The sequence below is a fragment of the Barbus barbus genome (genome assembly GCF_936440315.1).
Source record: "Barbus barbus genome assembly, chromosome: 7".
Classification (NCBI taxonomy): domain Eukaryota; kingdom Metazoa; phylum Chordata; class Actinopteri; order Cypriniformes; family Cyprinidae; genus Barbus; species Barbus barbus.
The window spans coordinates 19,236,030-19,258,695 of NC_136735.1; the positions used below are offsets into that span (position 1 = coordinate 19,236,030).

General features: G+C 36.7%; 2 protein-coding genes across 3 annotated transcripts; one reads left to right on the forward strand and one right to left on the reverse strand.

The window, feature by feature from the left end:
* Nucleotides 1-2,097: 2,097 nt before the first annotated feature.
* Nucleotides 2,098-3,702, forward strand: LOC306872331 (homeobox protein Dlx2b-like). Its single transcript, XM_079420836.1, has 3 exons — nucleotides 2,098-2,596; nucleotides 2,693-2,877; nucleotides 3,014-3,702. The coding sequence occupies exons 1-3, from the start codon at nucleotides 2,278-2,280 to the stop codon at nucleotides 3,338-3,340; spliced, it is 831 nt and encodes a 276-aa protein (XP_079276962.1). The 5' UTR covers nucleotides 2,098-2,277; the 3' UTR covers nucleotides 3,341-3,702.
* A 3,668-nt stretch (nucleotides 3,703-7,370) lies between these two features.
* LOC306872332 (methionine aminopeptidase 1D, mitochondrial-like) lies at nucleotides 7,371-20,492 on the reverse strand. 2 transcript variants are annotated; one of them, XM_079420837.1, is made up of 11 exons: nucleotides 20,421-20,492; nucleotides 14,479-14,645; nucleotides 14,247-14,396; nucleotides 14,011-14,159; nucleotides 12,738-12,780; nucleotides 12,057-12,220; nucleotides 11,469-11,561; nucleotides 10,518-10,615; nucleotides 8,987-9,034; nucleotides 8,786-8,864; nucleotides 7,371-7,544 (listed from the first exon to the last, which is right to left on the reverse strand). In XM_079420837.1, the coding sequence occupies exons 1-11, from the start codon at nucleotides 20,458-20,460 to the stop codon at nucleotides 7,466-7,468; spliced, it is 1,110 nt and encodes a 369-aa protein (XP_079276963.1). In that variant the 5' UTR covers nucleotides 20,461-20,492; the 3' UTR covers nucleotides 7,371-7,465. The 2 variants fall into 2 exon arrangements, with proteins under 2 accessions (XP_079276963.1, XP_079276964.1); XM_079420838.1 differs by lacking the exon at nucleotides 11,469-11,561.
* Between the last annotated feature and the right edge of the window lie 2,174 nt (nucleotides 20,493-22,666).

The window sequence follows — 22,666 nt, forward strand, 5'->3', positions numbered from 1 at the left end:
GATAGCTACTTATTAAAAAGCATTCTGTTCTGCATTTGATTCAGCAAAAACAATGAATAGAGTATTAGTTATAATAGCATAAAGTTGATATCTGTATTTGATGTGTAGGCTACCTCAACTTAAATTATTCCTTTTTATAACTACATTTCTAGGAGTCTCTGACACACACAAAATAGCCTGAATTTGTATTTAAGCAAACAGTGCCATCTCGTGTTTACTAATGCAGTTCAGCGGTGCAAGAGCAACTTGTATAATTTTACAATGACATTCGGTAAATGTCATAAAATATAAAGGATTTTAAGTTTTAAAATAGCTACAGTTTAAATAAAATGGACTCCTTGCTTTCCTTCTGTGTAGTATTCACCCATCTTAAAAACGCCTTTTTTTAGCTTTTAAATTTAAAGTCTTTAAAAACGTTATCCCATTATATATATACACACAGAGAGAGAGAGAGAGAGAGAGAGAGAGAGAGAGAGAGAGATTGGATTGGTGGCTTATTATATGCTAGTAAATATAAATAAATAAACAAGAAAAATTGTTGTTGCTGCTGCTGTCTTATCCTTTTGCAGAAGTATTATTTTATTTTAACTTTATTTTTTAATAGCATGTAATAAGCCACCAAACAAATCTGAATCGGTGTAGCTGCGGGGTGGGGTGAATTTGGAGTGCATTGGGGAAGATATCAGGCGTGTTTTACTTGACGCGGCGCTGCGCAGAGTGATCAGTGTATGACATCAAAGTACCGCGAGAGCCATTCGAAAGCATAGGATCTGTCTGCTCTCTTATCACTCTCGCGGTACTTTGATGGCATACACTGATCATCTCGGAAAAGGTAGTTTTATATTTATGGACGCAGGAGGGCGCCAGAGGTTCTCTCGAAGACCTGACTTGAGCAGAAAAGGAGCCAGAGGCTGGCTTCAACTGCGATTTTTAAAAAAAATATCTATATAACTGTACAGTAATTTTGTACATACTGTAGCCTAGTAATGATCAACCATGTTTTGATCCAAGTCATCCTTCATCCAACTAACCGAGTGTCGACAACAACACTAACATTATCCATTTAATTGGAGACAAAAATAAGGCTCACATAATAGCATTAGTTTTAATTTTATTGATTTATTTACTCATTATTTTTTAATATAAAATAACAACATTCTATTTTAAATCGCTCTACAGCAGAGACAAGTCACCAGGGATTATAGCTGGCAGAGCTCAGGCCACAAAGTTTGTTGAGTTGACAGAATACTTAGTAAATTGCCAGTTCTCGTGACTGAGGTAGTTTTCTATGTAGGTCTGTGCACGAGGCGTTTGGCGCGACAGAGCATCATATAGGGCTGGTTCCGCGCTTTATCCCTGGTGTTTACCGGGGAATAATTGCTGTTTTGCGCACCTGTGGGTGCGAGAAGACTGGCGCCGTCTGTGATTAGTCAGAGGAATGCAGACTGCTTCCGTGAGATACACTGACAGCATTTCAACGATAGATGGCATTCCAGTTAAACCGTGCTTCTCAACAATGGGAACATGTATCCCTTTAATCAAGACTGTAAGCTTCATTTGATACTTTTAGACTATTAGTTGGTCTAAATGTAGACCATTGATCGAGTAATTTACATGCGCACTGCTCAATTTGAAAGGCTAAAAGTTCAGGGTTCATCTTAGGTTGCATATAAACAAGAAAATTACATTCGAATTACATAAAATTTAATTAGGCTAGGTGCACAAAAAACTGTTACAGAAAAAGGCAATGCTCCTTTATACATTTCATTCTCCCTGGCTAGTTTCCATCTGGAAAAATAGTCCTGTCTTCTTTCATTTGGTCTCTGTATTTAGGCCTATAGCTATTTTCTCTCCCTTTTTGAAATTCACCAATTTTGCTATTTTAATTTATTTAGTAAGTGAATGGGTTGTATTTTTCAACTCTTTGCAAAGAATAGCTAAATCCTTTAAGACCAAGGCTGCAAGATATTTTGCTATTTCGCCTTGTCAGAGGTCTTCCTTCAGCTGGCAGTACTTCTTAGGACTGCCTGCTAACCGATTGGTTCGCTCTACCACATGACGCCCAGTATATGGCCCGCCCGTCAGCATCTCCAAGGCAGAGACCGCCGCGGAGCTCAAACTCTCTATCAACTATGGATATGTAACTTAAGACGAAACAAACTACCTCCATAAGTTGTGTGATTTTGTATCAGCGGTTATTTGTTAGAGGTGCATATTTAATAGGCTGTTTTAAGTGGTCACGGTAAGTAAATTCAGTTCACTGCTTTTTCCTGCAAAATGACCGCTGTTCTGGATAGCCTTGGCTCGGATATGCATACAAACCATATTACCTCGAGCAGCTTCAGTACCGTTCACAAGTCGCAGGATTCCCCAACACTGCCGGTGTCAACTGTGACCGACAGCAGCTTCTACAGTAGTTCACAGGCAGGTCACTGCGCGGGGACAGCGTACGCACAACTGGCATCGTATTCCTATCATCCTGGTGCAGTGGGTAATGTTCACTACAGCCCAAAGGCTTACGATTTAGGCTATGCTTCATCCTATGGCGCTTATGGAACGTATGGACCCAGTTCTTCACCAACTCCAACCGAACCAGGTAAGACCGCTTCAGTATTCCCAAACGTCGTTTTCAGTTGCCTATTGTCATCTTGTGATATTTTACAATGACCGCTTTTGTGGTGAATTTTGATAGAGAAAGAAGAGAGTGAGCCAGAGGTGCGCATGGTGAATGGAAAGCCAAAGAAAGTCCGGAAACCGCGAACCATCTACTCCAGTTTTCAGCTGGCGGCTCTCCAGCGCAGATTCCAGAAGACCCAGTATCTCGCGCTCCCAGAACGCGCCGAACTGGCGGCGTCTTTGGGCCTCACACAGACCCAGGTCAAACGCGGCTTTTTTACTGCATACTGTGACTATAAGTTGAAAGCTGTATTTCTGTAGTTTTATTTATTTTAAGGTAGAGTTGTGTTGGTTGTATTTCATGTTTAACTTAGATGCGCTTTGTTTTGCACCACAGGTGAAGATATGGTTTCAGAACCGGCGCTCAAAATTCAAAAAGTTGTGGAAAAACGGCGAGATTCCACCAGACCAGCAGGTTGCTGCCGGTGACTCTCCCTCTAGCACTCCTCCACCACAAGCAGGTTGGGATTTCCCACCGAACCAGACACCGAACGACGGAGACACAGTTTCAGAGCAGCCCACCGGGCCACCAAACACCACCGCCCCATCGTTTTTGACAAACTATTCATGGTACTCATCCGCGAATACGGTCACACATCTACAGCCCAGTACCTTAATACAACCTCATCACAGCTCTGCCATGAGTGCTGGGACCATATTCTAACAGAGGACTAAAATGGCCGAATACACCTGTTGTAGGAGGATATAGGCCTATTCTGTCACTGTCATTTAGGAAAACATTAACTTTAAAATCTATTTTCAGGCTGGGTTTGCTAAAGATGTTTGCCGTGGAAATGCTTTGGCGACACTAATGCGCGCAAACAACGCACATTAAATTATTTTTCTATTTATTTATTTGTTTTCGTTATAGTCCAAATGAAAGGGTAATCAGATATGTTTATTTCACATTCCAAGTACAAACGGGTAGCCTTTTTTCGTGTGTTGTACAGAATATATTAGATTTTGTGATAAATCTATTAAAATGCTTATAACCTGCAGTCATAATTAAATGTGCGTTTTACTATCAGTTTGACGTTTGGTTCTTTGATTGTCGTTTCAAGTTTTTTCTTCAAGCCAAGGATTTTGTGGAGCTGTTTTTTTCAGGTTTTGCTCTGTGAAAACGATTCTTGGTATCCTACTATCATTGGTCGTAAAAATCTCGTAAAGGATCGTAGGCTACAACTGGTCTGTAACGTGTGTGTGTGTGTGTTGACATTTCCAAGTTCTTTTAACCTGGCATCTAACAATTTTTACTTTTATCGTGGCAACCAAGCACTTTTTTGGCTAAAACGCATAAATCGTGTGAAAGAAACCGTATAAATGAAAGAGACCCCGTTTGAATTTGGAACGCTCGCTGCATAAATACAACATGGGTTCATATGCACTCATTTAATATTTACAGAAATTAAGAAATTAGGTCTGCATAGGTTTGTAAAGAGCATTACTCTTAGCCTGTATACCTTTTCTGTGCACATCTCCGTTTCTTTTGCACGCGTGATGCATGTGTGATTATTCGGTAGAACGAACCTGATCCTATTTAATCCTCTGTAAATGTTCTTGGTGAGGAGGTATCCTGTACCTCTGGGCATGAGGGGGAAAGCCTGGCATTCGGACGCGTCTTGGCATGCGCAGAAGGAGATGCGAGGGCGTTCCGCGTGCGGCGAGGGCTCTTCCCACTCCAGACTCTCTGGAGTCAGCTCGCTCCTCTTCCAGACATTTTATGAACGCCACTCAACCAGAGAAAAAATACATAAAACCGCCTCAAGCAGACCGCCCTGGAAACATTCTCCTCGAGTCCTCGCTTCCAGCTCCAGCACAGCCTTGAGCTATTCTTGTACGGGGACACGCAGTTTCTCATAGCTTGCCTCACGTCTTTACATGGTCAAGTTCAATATTTTTGGAACTAAAATAGTTACTGGAATAGGTGGGAGACCCGGTTTATACTCTAAGGGCAAAACACCACTTGCACCAATTTTACAAATTAATATGAATCTTTGCTCATGTTTCGTATACAGCACCTGCAATCTAGCGCGTTTATTTGTCATTGTGAAACTGGGATTAAAAGTTACTTTACCTAATTGTAATTAAGGCAAATGCATATTATGGTACAAATGGATTGCATATTTGCTTTATTAGTCCCTCAAATCGTGTGAACATTTTTGTATAAATTTCTTAAACTACTATTCATCGCTAAAAATAGCCAAATAAATAAACATTTGTTCTACCTAAACATGGGCTATTAAATTATAGGTTATATTAAAGGTTAAAAAAATGAACAGAATTATGTCAAATCAATCAGCTTGGCCGAACAAACAAACAAAGAGCAACATAACAAAACAGCATCATAACAGAATCATCAGTAGCCTATTGCGTTGGTATTCCCGAAGTTTACCCTCGAACTATTTATAAAGAATAACGTTTCAGGGGCTGTTGTAACTAATCGTTTATCTTATATCATTTGTTTCTTTTGAGGTTCATTCGAGCTTCCGCGGTTTTTCTAAATATGGACATAGTGGTTGGGGCCCGGATCCTTTGACTCTTATTGAAAAAGACGTCCATATTTATTCTGATTTTGGGAATCTAATTCTCAAACCCACCAGGTCACCATGGCATATCTTTGCAGGTACTGCAAATGCTACTATGATTGTAGCACATTTTACCGTTCTGCTTCATTCCTTATATCAACATTCACAGCTGGCAGTAATTGAAATGCCAGGGCTTATTTGCAACCACACCACTATGAGTCCAAATGACTGCTTCCGCTTGGATTCAAAGCTCCATCTGCATGAAGTAGAGCAGAGGGTCTCCGTAAGATTTCTAAAAAAGAAAAGGAAACTTTTTGCGGTTTAATCTGTAATGCTATTTTGAAGTGCATTTGGCATTATTAATCACTTTCTGTGTATAGGCCCACTGCAGAAAAAAGTGTCCGTGCCGAGGTGGGCTGTCATTAACGCAAAAGTTGATTTGCATCCTACCCAATATTTTGCTGCATCTCATTAATTGTTTTTTTTTTTTTTTTTTTCTATGATGACACATGTATTGTACAATTAAGGAGAAAGCAAATAACTCCAGAGCATTCACTTAGCCAAGCCAAGCCCAAATGAAACGAACAACATATAGGCTACAAATTATGTATATATATACATATATATATACATACATATATATATATATATATATATATATATATATATATATATATATATATATATATATATATATATGTGTATGTATGCATGTATATATATATATATATATATATATATATATATATATATATATATATATATATGTGCGAGATTTTAAGTTTAAGATCAATTAGTTTAAAGTCAATATAGCTAATGATCGGGAACATCCATCATGAGACAGAATACAGCACCTGCAAACGGCTGTATAGAAAAACGCCTATTGATTCCCTGCCTATTCCTTTTTCTTTTGTCCGACTGAAAAGATTCCCTCTGCGCCAGAAATTGCTCGTAATTGCGACAGACAGATGAAAATGCGTGAGGATGCACAAAAACCAAATGGCTGCAATTATGATTCGATTTAATGAGCACAGCTTAGAAAGGCAGGCACCATGCGGTCAGAAAGTGCGATCAAATCACATAAACTATAGACCTACTAAAATAAACAGATTATATGCTTAATAATAGCTAATAATAAATGTAGAAACTATTCATTTTATGCTTAATAATAACAATATAGAAACAATTCATTGGTCTTTACATAGTCCATCATCTTACTTTAGTTCTTTGTGATTAAAAATAATAAAACAAACGTTTACATCTCGTTTTATACGTACACATAATTTGCTTTTTATTATAGATTCTTAAAAAACATAAAACGTAAATGTATAGGTGATTTAAGTGCGCGTTTCTTTAGTCTAAATATAGAGCTTACGGACTGTTTCAAGCAAAAGCAGAAGGAAACTTCCCAGATGGCACAGCCACCGAAAGCTACGGATTAACTAGTAAGGGTCACAATGTAATTAACTTTAATTGTACACATCATAGAGGCACAGCCATTAAACAGATGCAGAATAAGCCGCTTCGTGGAGAGAGATCGTGCTCATATTCTGATCAGTCTTTTGACTTAGGCTATTTCGTTCAGTGTGTGTTTTTAGCGATTTAATATTAGCAAAATATGATTTTTTTTTACCATCCACACACTTCAAAACGTAAAATGTAAGACTGAAAGCTATGAACACACACTGCTATTCTCACTGAGAATACATGCGCATTTCAGACAGCAGAATTCAAACTCTGTCTAATGTCAGACAGCATGCGCAGTTTGCCAATGATGTCGTGAAGCAGATATGATTATAGGGTATTCTTGATACGCTACACATGGCTCATACGGGAACCCATGGCCCATAAATATAATCACCTCTCGAGAGATGCACAGCGCTAACTACATTACTCCGGAGTAATATTATGATGTATGGAGAAACCCCGCCATAATAATAAGACTTAATGACATTTCATTCCCTGTTCTTTCAATGAGTTCAGTCAAGATGACATCAGAAACCAAAGAGTTTGGAATATTGAAGAGATTCTGAAACTCATTACATAATAACCTACATGCATTAAATAATTAACCCTATTAGTTCAAATGTAAAAACGCAGAGCTGGAGTTGTACAGCTTTTTCAGGAAGCCATTTGGTCAGGCTATCAAAATAAGATGAAACACTGTATAAATGTTAAGAAACATTTATTTAAATAACAGATTCTGTTAATCTAAAAACACAGATCCATCTCACACTTCAAGATGTCCCATAATTCTTGTCCAGTCAATCTTCATCTGGTAGTTTAGTCAGAATCTCTACACCATCGTTGGTGATTACAACCGTGTGTTCAAATTGGGCCGATCTGAGTATTAACACACAAGAAAACAAAAACACACAGGTGAACATGTTGACATTTAGTCATTCATCTAAAATCAGTGGTTCTCAACCAGGGGTCCAGGGCCCACAAGAGGGCCTCAGCAAACTTCTATGGGTGCCACAAAACGACAAAGTAATTTAAAATAAGATGAAACAAGCATTAACAACTAAAATATACAAATATGTGATTTCTATACCTGGAAAAAATATAATAATAATAATGCAAACATAATAAGATCTTACATCATTAGCATTTTTATATATTTATATACAATTGTAGTTATGCCAAGCTCTAAAATATTTTGTCAGGTAAAATTTGTTAGTTAAAATCGTTTTTTAAAAATCCCTTAATCCTTTTTCAGTAAATCACAATGAGGGCCTTGGAGTCAAAAAAGTTGAGAACAACTGCCTTAGATGTAGAATTAAAATGTGACCCTGAACCGCAAAACCAGTCTTAAGTCGCTGGGATATATTTGTAGCAATAGCCAAAAATACATTGTATGAGTCAAAATGATCCATTTTTCTTTTATGCCAAAAATCATTAGGATATTAAGTAAAGATCATGTTCCATGAAGATATTTAGTGAATTTCCTACCGTAAATATATCAAAACTTAATTTTTGATCAGTAATATGCATAGCTAAGAACTTCATTTAGACAACTTTAAAGGTGATTTTCTCCTATCAACCCATATCCTAACAACCCATACACCAATGGAAAGCTTATTTATTCAGCTTTCAGATGATGTAGAAATCTCACTTTTGAAAAGTTGACACTTATGACTGATTTTGTGGTTCACAGGGTCACAAATAATGAATCTATCCATTTTCTTATATTGCATAATTACCCCAGTCATCCTTAAAAATCAGAGCTCTAATCAACCACTGACCAAGTAACACTCTGCTCTCACCTGCTAACAGGGCAATCAGCTCATTTGCAATTAACATTGAAGTGCTCTCCAGTGAAATGTATGCAGTTAAAGGAAAGTTTATCCCAGAGCACTTAGCTCTATATGTGCTTCAAATGCTGAGGGTACTTAGTCTTTCCAAGCTAAATGTCAACAGCCAATAGAAATAAAGTTCTTGAAGATTCTCAATAGAAATTGGCCACTTACTCTTGCATGAAGTAATGAATGATTAATGTAGGCTACATTTAAATGGCTGCATTGGGCTCTCGTTAGAAAGGTGGTGAGAAAAGTGTGGGAGGGAAAACTGAACACAACATGCACCTTTTGTCGTCCACAGATACAGCGGTCCATTTGTCCCTCAGGATCTTGAATTCTGAGGATCCTTCCATAAGAATGGGTTCTGTAAAAATGGACGGATGGTTTAACTTCCTGAAAATGTACAAATTAGTGCTTCCGCTGATGTTCTTAATAACATTCAATTGGTCGGTCATCTAAAACAATGATGAGTACACACATACAGACCTATGGTGAAGGACATGCCCTCTTCCATCTGTAGGTCATTGTCATTGGCTGTAAAAGAGAAAAGAAGCATGACCCATTGGTGCGTGGGCCCTAATTAAAAATAAAACATCTTAGCTGATCACATTAATGAACTGTATTCATATGGCTGTAATAGAGCTTGAAGGTGAGGTAAGCAATTTCTGGAAGCCAATGTTGATATTTGAAATCACCAAAACAAACACGCCCCTACCCCAAAAGGGTCTCGCCCCTATTTTGATAGCTCCGCCTCACACATACGTAGTCTATGCAACCCAGGCAACGATTAGTTCTGTGAAACAAAGCAAAACTGCTGCAGCATTCTATTTATGACGTGCTGACACAAATTTCAAATTATTTTCATCGGTCGCTTTGTCGCGTCCAGTGTAGGCAAACTTTTGCGGCATGCCGCATCCAGTGTAGACACGGTGTTACTCACCTATCGGGAAGAAACAAAGCAACCTCAGCGTCCGATCGCAAGCCTTCCACTCCTTGAGTTCTCTCCAGCGCTGGAAAGCTGATCCGATATTTACATGGGTCCTACTTCTTGCCTTATCTTTGCGCAGACGTTTTCCTCTTTTGTTTTTTATCTGCCATCTCTATCTTACTGTCACTCGGCTCAGCTGTTCACTGAACGCTCTCTCCTCCACTTCATGAGTAGACACGCCCCTTACTGCTGATTGACTAGAAGTTTGTTTTGGTACTCGGCCCCGACTCAGTTTTCTATAGTGTTTTTGAAAAATGACATACCCCACCTTTAATAAATTAACTAGTGAAGTGTGAAGTGACATTCAGCCAAGTATAGTGACCCATACTCGGAATTCGTGCTCTGCATTTAACCCATCCAACGTGCACACACACAGCAGTGAACACACACACACCGTGAACACACACCCGGAGCAGTGGGCAGCCATTTATGCTGCAGCGCCCGGGGAGCAGTTGGGAGTTCGGTGCCTTGCTCAAGGGCACCTCAGTCGTGGTATTGAGGGTGGAGAGAGCGCTGGACATTCACTCCCTCCACCTACAATCCCTGCCGGCCGGAGACTCGAACCCGCAACCTTTGGATTACAAGTCCGACTCTCTAACCATTAGGCCACGACTTCCCCTACTAAATATCTTTACAAGTAAAGCTTATAGATAAATTAAAAAGTTAGTTCAACCAAAACGAAAAATTATGCCATCATTTACTAACCTTCATATTAATCTAAACCTGCACTAAAGAAGATATATGTAAAGACAATGAAATTAGATTACTTACTTTCATTGTAGAGACAAACAAAAACAACAACAAAAACCCCTGTGACATTTTTCAAAACATCAGCTTTTGTGTTCCACAGAAGAAATTCAGTTATACAGGTTTGGAAGAACATAAAAAAAAGATAGTAAATAATGACAGAACTTTCATTTTTGAGTGGAGTATAAAGTATAAGTCAACCATGGCTAATTGAGATATAATTTCTGAATATTAAGTCAAATAAATTAATAATACAACAAATAATAAAGTATAAACTCTCACCATGATGCCATATCTCTGGATAACCATGGAAATACGTTCCGATTCCATGACCGATAAAATATGGACACACACAGAATCCATTTGAATTTGCTATTTTGCTGTAATTCAGAAACAAAAAAGAAATACTCAAATTTATGTTTAGCCAGGTTTATTCTAGTTGATGTATGAATTGCTTGTATATCTTCCTCTTTTGGATAAAAGTGTCTGATAAATGATAATAAGTGTAAAATTTAATTTTCTAAAATTCTGGTTTACCCACGAGCCTACACCCAATTAGGGTGTTGCCTTGGAGATGTCAAATTTAACCATGTTGCCTACATGTAAATAACCTTTTTACTGTGAATAGGCATGCTTGAAATGTTCTTGCACAGTTGTTTTTTTATATTCTGGGAGGGGGAAGGGAGAGGACAAAGGTGTATAACAGACAAAAAGAAAAAGACGAAAGAGAAAGAATAAAAGACAGAGACAAAGAATTGCAAAGAGAGAACAGCAGAGAGGATGCTAGGGTGCCAGCATGATAAAAAAAAAGCAAGAGATGGAGAGAAGGAGTGAAAGAGAGGTCTAAGTGCTTTTTCCTGAGGAGAGGTAATTGTTGCCTCTGTGTGTATATAATAACAGTGTATGTCCCTGCAGAAGCTCAGAATCCTACGCAGGGAGAGAGAAAGAGAGAGAGAAACAAAAGCATTGCTTCCTCAGACATAGAGGAAATATCTATTGCTGCACTGCACAAAACGCACAACAAGCTCATTTAATCACTTAATTGGATTATTTTCAAGATATAAGTAAAATCACATTTATATCAAGAAAGTAATAATAAAATATTCACACTTTATAGCTATACATTTTGACCTTGAACCCATTTCAGCATCTTCACAATTGATATTGTGCACATATAAGTCTTTGTACTAGAAGTGGAAATTCAATAGGATGTTGTTAAAGATGTTTCTGTACTGCATGTGAGTGATTGAGTATGTCCTCTCTGTGAAAAGGCTCCTGCGGATCTTTTCGTCTCTCTGTGGGGAGCTGAATCCACCCTGGCAGAGTCTACGATTCTCAAAGACAGCAGGAGCAAGCCTGTAATTTACATCGCTCTCTCTCTCTCTCTCTCTCTCTCTCTCTCTCTCTCTCTCTCCACCTCACACACACACACACACACGGACACTTGCACACATGCACACATCCAACAAGACAAACTAACCTGTAATTTACACCCCATTGCAGGAACAACCCCATTGCACTCTGGGTAATTGCTTGCTCGGAGCTCACTGAGAAATACATTAACTCTGTGCAGTCCTTCTTCAGACACTACACTATCAAATAAGGACTGACGAGGCAAGATTGCTGTCTTTTCTACTTTTGCGCACAAGAAGGATAACAGAGAGGTTTTGGGGTTAGATGTGCTATTTTTAACAAGAGCAAGTTGGAAAATGCAATGAATAAATGAACATTTCCCACAGACATCACTCTTGAAGGTGCGACATGCTGTCAGGAATTCAACCTGTGATGCAATCTGGGATGAGTGTGGGAATGAACACACACCTGATAGTGTTGCCAATGATGAACAGAGGTTGACCTGGTCCACAGGCGGCGATTGCCTGATCTCTGCACTGTCGAGCCACATCCACTAACTTCCTGCCCTGTTCATTCACTGAGCCAATAAGAAATGTTTCTGAGGTGTCTCCGTGGTAACCTTCTAGATAAACCTACAGAATACATATAGCATCCACTATTTACATTTACATTTTATGAATTAGCCGACTCTTTTATCCAAAGAAACTTACAATGAGGGTGTCAAAACAACAAAAGAGTAACAATATATAAGTGTTATGACAAGTCTAACGCCGTACACATAGCAAGGTTTTTTATTTATTTTTCAGAATAAATTAAAAGAAAAAAAGTTGAAAGAAAAGAGATAGACTAGATAGAGCTAGTATTAAATGGTGAAGTTATTATTACTTTATAATAATTAAAAAGAAATCAAGTAGAAAGAATAGAAAAATAATAGAGAACACTAGTGTTAGAGGGTAAAGTTTAAAAAAAGAAACAGAAAAATAATAAATAGAATAGAAATAGAACAGAGAGATTTAGTGATAGAGGGTCAAGTGCAGATGGAAGAGATGTGTCAAACTATGTACAGATTCTGAGGTACGTGAACAAAAACTTTATTAATTTGAAATATAACAGCAATTAACTAGCTTAGAATTTAAACAGAGAACTCACTGTGACATCTATATTGATGATATCTCCATCTTGCAATGGCCGACTAGAAAACAAAACACAATACTGACAGTATGTAAGGTGTTAAAAATACAAATACAAAAAATAAAAACGCAATTCATAGATACATGCTTATAAGTTATGAATTAAAATTAATTTCTATATATTTTTTGGGTGCATAAAGTACAAAATGCAGTGTTCTGACACCATAAGAAAAGAAGACTCAGTAGAGCAGAATAAAATTCTTAAAGCAATTAAGTACCTGGTATTTTCTTATGAAAATGTTTTAACAAAACTGCTTATTAATATTTGAAAAAAAAAATTGTATTCATGAGGTGCAACCATTAAAATCATGTAGTGCAACTATAACATCCAGAAAAAAACCCTGATGTTGAGACTTTTAGTTATAAATTAAAAATTATATTTTTATCTTGACATATTTATTTATTTATTACAATAACTTGCATCTATTCAAGCTAAATATGTTATTACTTCTTACTTGGTTACACCACTTGACTTTTTGAGTCAATGAATTCAGACCTTTCTTGAAAATGTTTGAATACAACACAAATACAAAGAGTACATTATAATCCTGCAACTAGAGGGCAAATATCCTGAAAAATTTAGCTCCAACCCTAAACATACCTACTATAGTTAACCAATGGTAGAAACATAGCCGCATTAATTCAAGTCTCCAAAGTTAACAGAAAAATGTGTAATGCTGCAGTACCCTACTAGAGAGAATGGATGTCAATGGAGAGACTTCAGTTCGCTGAACAATATGATTTTTTGAGAAAGCAGCTTATCAATTAATGAACCGATAACCTGTCCACTAATCTTCAACCTGTTTGCCATTAAACATTTATTTTGGAGTGAAAAATATTTTGTGCAAAAATAGTTTTATAAGAGTAGTCACAGACCATTTTGAAAGAGGTAGGAATCAGTTAAGACGCTTCTCATTAATTTCTATTAAATCTGTGAACAGTGATTGACTGTCACACAACTCTGACAGAAATTCAGCAAGGCATGCATGATCCAAGTTGGCCATTGCACTTTCTCCAATTGTAGAACCACAGAGGTTGGTATCTACCAGTAATAAGACGATATCTGCTAGAAACGTCTAGGCATGTGTGTTGGAGCAGGTTGTAGCTAAACTCTGCAGGATATTGGCCCTTTAGGAGCAGGACTGTTCCATGCCATTGACACATATACTAACAAACAAATGTATAGACATGCAGTCACAACAAAGCACTTATGTTTGACAGCACTGAGTTACCTGTCTGGAATGCCGTGGCATACTACATTGTTAACAGAGGTACAGACTGACTTCGGAAAGCCCCCGTAACGTAAAGGAGAGGGGTAGGCATTATGACGAATGGTTTCCTGATGGACTATAAAGTCTATTTCATCTGTCGTCATACCAACCTAGAAAACAAACAATATAGGATGTGTCACATCAAGCTATTCACCGTTATGTTCTCAAATTTCAGGAAAGTGAAGACTAAAGTATACCTTCAAACTCTTTCCTGCCAGAAGCAGTATGTATCTGGCTAGTTGACATGCTCGTCTCAATCCCTGGATCTGCTCCTCATCTTTAATCTCTATGTAATCTGGCCACTCAGGTACTTTGCTGGATGACACATAGTCAGGCTTCTGGATGTGCTGAGAGATATAAAGCTCAAAAATCTATTATTTTTCCAAATTAATCAACATTAAATTGTTAGTGTCACTTGGGCTGAATTACCTTGGGTACAGCATAAGAGGGGCGCACTACAGCAGGCCGGACCACACTGTGGGAGCTATTTGATTTCTTCCAGAAGAAACATCGGTGAGGAGGACATTGGTGGGCAGCAGATGAGCTTCTATGGCAGCTGGGCAGCTTTACTACTCTCTGTAGCAGCCTTGAACCACCTATACTCAGCCAAAGATATGAACAAATGATGTGATTATGCACTGCGAAGTGGATTTCTCAGAGGTGTGTGAAGTATGATGGTTGTTTGTTTATTCATTTTTAACACCATGTTAGCATCGGGGCTATTTACTTGGCAAATACAAGGTCAGCATCATAATCAACTGATGCCGTAGATCACATGACAGTGAAAACATGGTAATTGTACAACCCGAATTCTGGAAATGTTGGGACATTTTTTAAATTTGAATAAAATGAAAACTAAAAGACTTTCAAATCACATGAGCCAATATTATATTCACAATAGAACATAGAGAACAAAACAAAAGTTTAAATGGATAAATTTTCCACTTTTATCCACTAAATGAGTTAATTTCAAATTTGATGCCAGCTACAGGTCTCAAAGTTGGCACGGGGCAACGGGGCAAGGGCTGAAAAAGGAAAGAATAAGTAAAGTATCTGTGAAAGAGTAAGTAAAAAGATTGTGGAATACTTTTAAAAACAATGTCAAGACAACAATGCATCACTCATCGGGATTCTGTCATTGATATTACTAAATGGGTCCAGGAATACTTCCAGAAACCACTGTCGGTAAACACAATCCGCCATGCCATCTGCAGATGCCAACTAAATCTCTATCATGCAAAAAGGAAGCCATATGTGAACATGGTCTCTGAACTCTTCAGCAGCTGGAAAACCATATCAGGCAGGAACGGGACCAAATTCCAACACCAAAACTCCAGAAACTCATAAACTTGATGCCCAGATCCCTCAGCATTTAAACAGGCTCGAATAACCCCACTTCTTAAGAAACCCACTCTTAACCCAACTCTTTTAGGGAACTATAGACCGGTTTTCCTTCTACCTTTCATTGCAAAAACACTTGAACGAGTTGTGTTCTAACAAGTCTCTGCCTTTCTCACACAGAACAACTTCCTGGACAGCAACCAATCTGGCTTTAGAAGTGGACATTCGACCAAAACTGCCTTGCTCTCAGTTGCTGAAGCCATAAGACTTGCAAGAGCAGCTTCCAAGTCTTCATTACTTATCTTGCTGGATCTGTCTGCTGCTTTTGATGCAGTCAACCACCAGATCCTCCTGTCAACCCTATTGAGAAAGGGCATCTCAGGAACCACACTCCAGTGGTTTGAGTCTTACCTCTCAGATAGGTCTTTCAAGGTGTCTTGGAGAGGTGAGGTATCCAAGTCGCAACATCTAGCTACTGGGGTGCCTCAGGGCTCAGTTCTTGGACCACTTCTCTTCTCTGTCTACATGGCATCACTAGGTTCTGTCATTCAGAAACATGACTTTTCATATCACTGCTATGAAACTCAACTCTACCTCTCATTCCATCCTGATGATCCGACAATAGCTACTCGCATCTCAGCATGTCTAACAGACATTTCTTGCTGGATGAAGGACCATCACCTTCAACTCAACCTAGCTAAGACAGAACTGCTTGTAGTTTCAGCAAACCCATCACTTCATCACAATTTCACCTTCCAATTGGGCTCATCAACCATAACTCCTTCAAAAACAGCCAGAAACCTTGCAGTTGTGATTGATGATAACCTGAATTTCTCAGACCACATTGCTAAAACTGCCCTGTCCTGCAGATTTGCTTTATATAATATTAGGAAGATCAGGCCCTTTCTTTCGGAACATGCAACACAACTCCTTGTTCAAGCTCTTGTTCTGTCCAGACTGGAATATTGCAATGCTCTCTTGGCAGGTCTTCCAGCCAATTCCATCAAACCTCTACAATTAATCCAAAATGCTGCTGCAAGAATAATCTTTAATGAGCCGAAAAGAACGCACGTCATACGTCATCAATTTGCACTGGCTACCAATAGCTGCTCGCATAAAATTCAAGGCATAAATGTTTGCCTACAAAACCACCTCTGGCTCTGCACCCCTTTTCCTACATTAAGACCTATGTGCCCCCTAGAAGCTTGTGTTCTGCAAGTGAACAACACATTATTGTGCCATCCCAAAGAGGCACAAAATCACTTTCACAGACTTTTTCATTAACTGTTCCCACCTGATGGAATGACCAGCCCAACTCAATCTGAGCTTCTTTTTCTATATTCTATCTGGCTACTCTTTTTCTTTAAAAAAAAACAAAAAAAACAAAACCTTGCTACGTGTACTGTGTTAGGCTAACCGAGATGTGTCATAGCACTTGCATGTTGTTGCTCTTTTGTTAGTTTTGATTGCTTCTATTTGTCCTCATTTGTAAGTCGCTTTGGATAAAAGTGTCTGCTAAATGACTAAATGTAAAATTGAAACATTTCTCCGTTTAAACATTTGTTACGTTATCCATGTTCTATTGTGAATAAAATATTAACTCTTGTAATTTGAAATTCTTTTAGTTTTAATTTTATTCAAATTTAAAAAACATTTCCAGAATTAGGGGTGGAAAAACTACCAGTCAAAAGCTTTGAACTATACGATGTTTAATGTTTTTTAAAGAAGTCTCTTCTGCTCACCAAGCCTGCATTTATTTGATCCAAAGTACAACAAAAACAGTAAAATTATTCTATTTGAATATATTTTAAAATGTCATTTATTCCTGTGATTTCAAAGCTGAATTCAAAAGCTCGTCACATGAACCTTCAGAATTCATTCTAATATTCTGATTTGCTGCTCAAAAAAAAAAAACATTTTTTTTTATTATGTTGAAAAAAACTGAGTAGAATTTTTTCAGGTTTCTTTGATGAATAGAAAGTTCAGAAGAACAGCATTTATCTGAACTAGAAATCTTTTATAACATTATCCTCACATTTATCATCAATTTTGATCAATTTAAATCATCCTTGCTAAATAAAAGTATTAATTTCTATAATTTCTTACCTAAAGAATTATATCGACTCCAAGCTTTTGAATATTACTACTTTTACTGTATTTTGGATCAAATAAATGCAGGCTTGGTGAGCAGAACATAATTCTTTAAAAAACATTAAAAATGTTACCGTTCAAAACTTTTTGACTGGTATGTACTATGTCTGAATATCATTCATATTACATATATTTGTATCATACAGAACATATTTTTAACGGTACCACATACAGTACCTACTAGATAACATGCTGTGAAAAACAATGTATTAATTTGTGAATTTCTTTTCCCCACATCCTTTGGCTAACATTAAAGTATTGGTGGGTTCAAGTTCCAAGTTGACTGTAAATTAGTTTAAATTCATTAAATATTTTTTTCCATTTACAATAAAAAAAGTTGCATGTACAAAATACAATATTTTGGTACAATTACGATAGAATGTATTATTCATTTTACAGCACCATAAACTGAATAAAAACATAAAAACGGAAAACACACTTAATGAATATACTTTAATTAATCATCCTGTAGAAATAGAGGTAAAAAAAAATCTTGCTCCACCTTGCTCCAGCGAAAGTGACTTGAATGCACTTGACATCATAATTGCGACTTCCTAACTTGTAAATACTTGTGCATTCAAATCCTCCTGGGAAGTTTGTATTCATGGGTTGGGATGTTATAATTACGATGTCAGGCATGTTTAAGTCATTTATTCAGAGCAAGCAACCTGTGCGTTTAATTATATTAATTTTTGAATTATTCTTTTGTAACACTAAATTAAATATATAAAATTCATATTGATGAATATATATATATATATATATATATATATATATATATATATATATATATATATATATATATAGGAACATAATGTTTAATTCTAAATAATTTATTCAAAAATATTACATCATAATATTCTAAACTACACTTGCATGACTATTGTCAAGTAAACATCTATTCTCAGACCCTGTGAATCATGTGCCAAAAACCCACTCCCTCTCTCAAAAGAATAACACAGCTGCAATGTAAACAAACAGTCCACTACAATTACACAATGCAATAATGTTCACATAATATGCTTAATTTTGAATCTGAGCCATAAATTAAAATAATCTGAGATCCACCACCACAAATCAACAAAGATGTCGTAACTCATACCATCAAGGACTGCAGAGTTTTGTCTTCAGAAAAAAAAGTTAAAAATAACTGCGACCAAAACACAGTGGTCACAAGCCCAAAATAAGTGCATTTATACACAGGAGAGGGCTTGAGTTACAAAGATGAAAATACCAGTGATGAAGGGAGTAGCTCAGAACCAGCAAGGGGGCGGCTGGGGGGTTAGAATAAAGGCAGTAGTGGGTTAACCCAGGGTGGGGTAGCGGCTGTGTGTAGTGACAACAATTTGGGTGGTAGAGAGCAAAGGATGTGGCCAAGGATGTGGACTGAACTGAATTCCCTTTGTGTGTATGTGTGTGGTCGACTTTAGACTTAGTCTAGTGCTTTAGCTGTAATATATAACCCTTGCTTCAGGACTGCAGTACATCAATGTCATGTGTCAACCTTAATGTCAGTTTATTATTATTAATTGCTGTGTAACCCCAAAGACAACATTCCCAGTTCATATATTATTTATCCTAAACAATATATGAGATTGGAATTTGTGCGCTCCAACTGACAGTATGCTGAAAAGAGTATGCCAAAGTTCTATTATTTGGTTTATTATTATTATTATTGTTGCGTAGAAAATCATTTGCTTCATTACTTCTTAAACAACATAAATGTCATACAAGTTTAATGAATAATGCAGTGAAAAAGATAAACTACTTTACTTGAGTTTACCTAATTGGTTTATTAAACCATTTTCATCTCATAAATAACCATTGATGTGTCAACTGGGTAATTTTTGAGCATCTACTGTATTGTTTATTTTGCTGCTCTTGTTTGTACTAAAATGATCTTAAAAGAAATGTCTTTGAAATCTATGAAAGAAAAGTGTTAACATGATGAAATAGGACTGATTCTGTGTCAGGAGACTCAACAATTCACTTTTGGGTTATAATTCACTTAAAAGTAAAAGAAGAAAATGGCTGAGCAGACAGGGAGGGTTGTGTGCTTCTTTCTCTATTTACTTCTACTGGACCCACAAAGACTCTGCCAAACCAGCAAACAATAAAGAACTTCAAGACGGTGCCATGAGTCCAGCTTTCCTGCAGTCTTGCTCATGTAGTCTTGTATAAAACTCCAAAATACAGTACATAAAAGGTAGACGAAGTGGGACACAGTCAAAATTGGAGGGAGTAAATATAAAAGTTTGAAAGTCTGAATTGCATGCTGTGTTTATGCCTATATGCCCCTGCAGATTCCATATACCATATAGGCTACTACCAGATTCCATATACCATATAGGCTACTACCAGATACCATATAGGCTACTACCACTTTTTAATTGGAAATAAGCTTATCTAAATAACTATTTATTTCATTATCTATCTATCTATGAAATATTACTAAAATAGCTGAGTATCAGTGTCAGTGGACAAGTAAAGAGGTGTGTTCATATCGAATCATTAAGAAAAACAGTTTTGTAACTTTCTATCAAGTGTTTTTATGTTTGTAACGTTATGTGAAAAGGGTTGATAATTGAAAGTAACTGAATTTGGCTCTGTCTAACATTACCTAACGTACATCCCTACATAGCGATACTGTCACCGAGTAATGCACAGGTTGTAAACCAGCGCTTATTTGGCTGGAAGGTTTGGATTTTACATTAATAGCTAGATATATACCGCGTAGACTGCAGTTATGCGATTATTAAAAATTAAATGTGAGCGAATACTGTCTCGTTTGGGTTATTGGCTTGCCACAGACTGAGTCTTTATGCTCTACAAATTAAATAAATAAGTCTAACTTTTCCTGAAGTAAACTGTAAACATACCTGTTCTGTAAAAGTATTGAGCGGCACAGGGCGCAGCCATGTTTTCCACAGAGGAGAGTCACGTGCTCTTTCAAACAAACAGTAGCGTGTTGAGTTGAACACATAAACTGTAAAAAGAGAGAAGATAAGAGATTTATTTATCATATTATTGATCCAAAATTGACTTGAATGTAAAACTCTAGCGGGGGCTTGGCGAAAAAAAAATGTTCATTGTGCCCATAAGTGCCATAAAATCTCCAGAAATTGACGTCACTCATATATCAGTATTTACTTTATTTTATTTTATTAAGTTATATTTTACCTAGCCTATTTAACAAACGCCTAAAGACTATGATCTTATTTTTCTTACAGTTTAACCTACCTGTTTGTGATTTCTTTTCCCCTTTCTTTTTATTTTATGTCCGTTGTATTTCAAATGCTGTGCTGATTCTTCTTTGCCAATAAAAAAAAACACATTTTGATTAAATGAAACATTCTTCAAAATGCAACACACTAAAGACATTTATTTGTTTGCTTGTTTATACAGTGCATATTGACATATTGACCTTAAACCCTTCTTCTAAATATCTGTGTGCATTATGTGTCTAATCAAATTACCTTTGATTTAAAATGAAGAAAAAAAAAGAAAATCGTGGAAAATCTCTATATTTAGTTGAAATATTGATTCAGGTTTTTGCATATAATGTTGCAGTAAACACAATCCTTAACAAAAACAAAACAAACAAAAAAACACTGTATTAACTTGTTAAGCAGGCATTTTGCCTTATTTCCATACATAATGGCCCTCAATTTTATCTGAAGGGCTTGTATAGGGTGAGTGAAAAGAGTCAAGACAAAGGGGATCTGATTCTCCAAGGCCAGGGAACATAAATGAGGGGTGTGAGATCAAGGCAGCTCTGCACCTGCTGGTGGCAAAGACCCCCTAGACCTCAGACCAGCTCTTCTGCAGAGACTGAGCCCAAACAATAATGATCGTTTTTGTAATTCAGAAGACAGAAGGACATTTCTGATTACATAATATCATGGTTGAATGGTATTTTCCCAGCTGCACATGTTAACTATAAGGATTATCACTCTGAATGATTTGATAATGCCATACTGTAAAATCTGTCCTATTTTTGAACTTCAAATCAGTAAGAATATAAGTTCAAGTTAACATACCATGTAATATGTATATTATGTTTCCATATATGAAAGCTATTAGAAATTGTAGCAATTTTATATATTAGGATATATATCTAGCCCATACAAATACTGTACATGTATATCCATCCCAAAACCTCTAAACATGTTGATATTATACAAGTAAAAATAAAGAAGATTTAAGAAATGTTTTACAAAAATGTGTATAAACAAGATTTTTGTATGTATGTTGTTTGAATGAATTTGCATGTAAATAAAACATATATTGTTGACATATGTGGTTGATACATATAATACCAAATTAAAAATCATCACAGATATTATTTACTATGGGGATTTTATATACAGTATGTTATACACTTATATCTTCATCTCCCAGAATGTATATAGCTTTATAGCTGAAATATATAGCAATATCACTCTTGATATAGGGTAGTATTTTTAAATAAAGGATTGCATGCTAAAAATGAAAGATTAAATAGATTATTGGTCATTTCCTATTCCTGTAAAATGTATTTTCATAATCACAGAAAATAACTGAATTGCAGGCATATTTTCTAGTCCTGTATGATTGCACAGTCAAAAGTAGCATAATAATTCCTTTTCTTCTCATAGCATGTGGTTCACTGTAAAGGAGTCTTCATATGTTAAAATATGGCTTTTGTGTGAGTCATGAATAAAGGCAGCAGTGCAGTTGTTTGCTCTGCTGAGAGTTATTTGAGAGTTATTTGAGGTTTTGGAACCGGCTAGGTAAGACTGTACGTGCAAGACTGTAATTTCTGACCTATCTGTCTGGGATCTGAGGAAACACACCAACCGAAACACTCACACATTTTCTCTCACACTTACATGAGCCTGCAGACGGCATGAAACATGACATTACTATACAGTTAAGCTTGTCAAGTAACATTCATATGATTAGTGATTATTTGGTTATTAGGTATTTGTGTTTGAGTCTTTTGGTTCATCATTCAGTGAATCATCCTCTAGTGATCTAGGGCTCTGACTCATGTGTATATCAGAATATAATTATATGAATACTGATGATGTGAACTCTTATAACTTTGAAACTAAGCTCTTAAACTTTTAACATAGCCAGTCAT

What these genes read in the sequence shown, in the direction of transcription:
- LOC306872332 (XM_079420837.1), bottom strand. Translation starts at nt 20,460, where the DNA reads ATGGCTGCGCCCTGTGCCGCTCAATACTTTTACAGAACAG. An exon ending in ATCATTGGCAACACTATCAG is followed by an intron (nt 11,562 to 12,056) that starts GTGTGTGTTCAT and finishes TGAGAATCGTAG; the next exon opens with ACTCTGCCAGGGTGGATTCA. An exon ending in GGGCATGTCCTTCACCATAG is followed by an intron (nt 8,865 to 8,986) that starts GTCTGTATGTGT and finishes CCATTTTTACAG; the next exon opens with AACCCATTCTTATGGAAGGA.
- LOC306872331 (XM_079420836.1), top strand. Translation starts at nt 2,278, where the DNA reads ATGACCGCTGTTCTGGATAGCCTTGGCTCGGATATGCATACAAACCAT. An exon ending in ACCAACTCCAACCGAACCAG is followed by an intron (nt 2,597 to 2,692) that starts GTAAGACCGCTT and finishes GAATTTTGATAG; the next exon opens with AGAAAGAAGAGAGTGAGCCA. An exon ending in TGGGCCTCACACAGACCCAG is followed by an intron (nt 2,878 to 3,013) that starts GTCAAACGCGGC and finishes TTTGCACCACAG; the next exon opens with GTGAAGATATGGTTTCAGAA.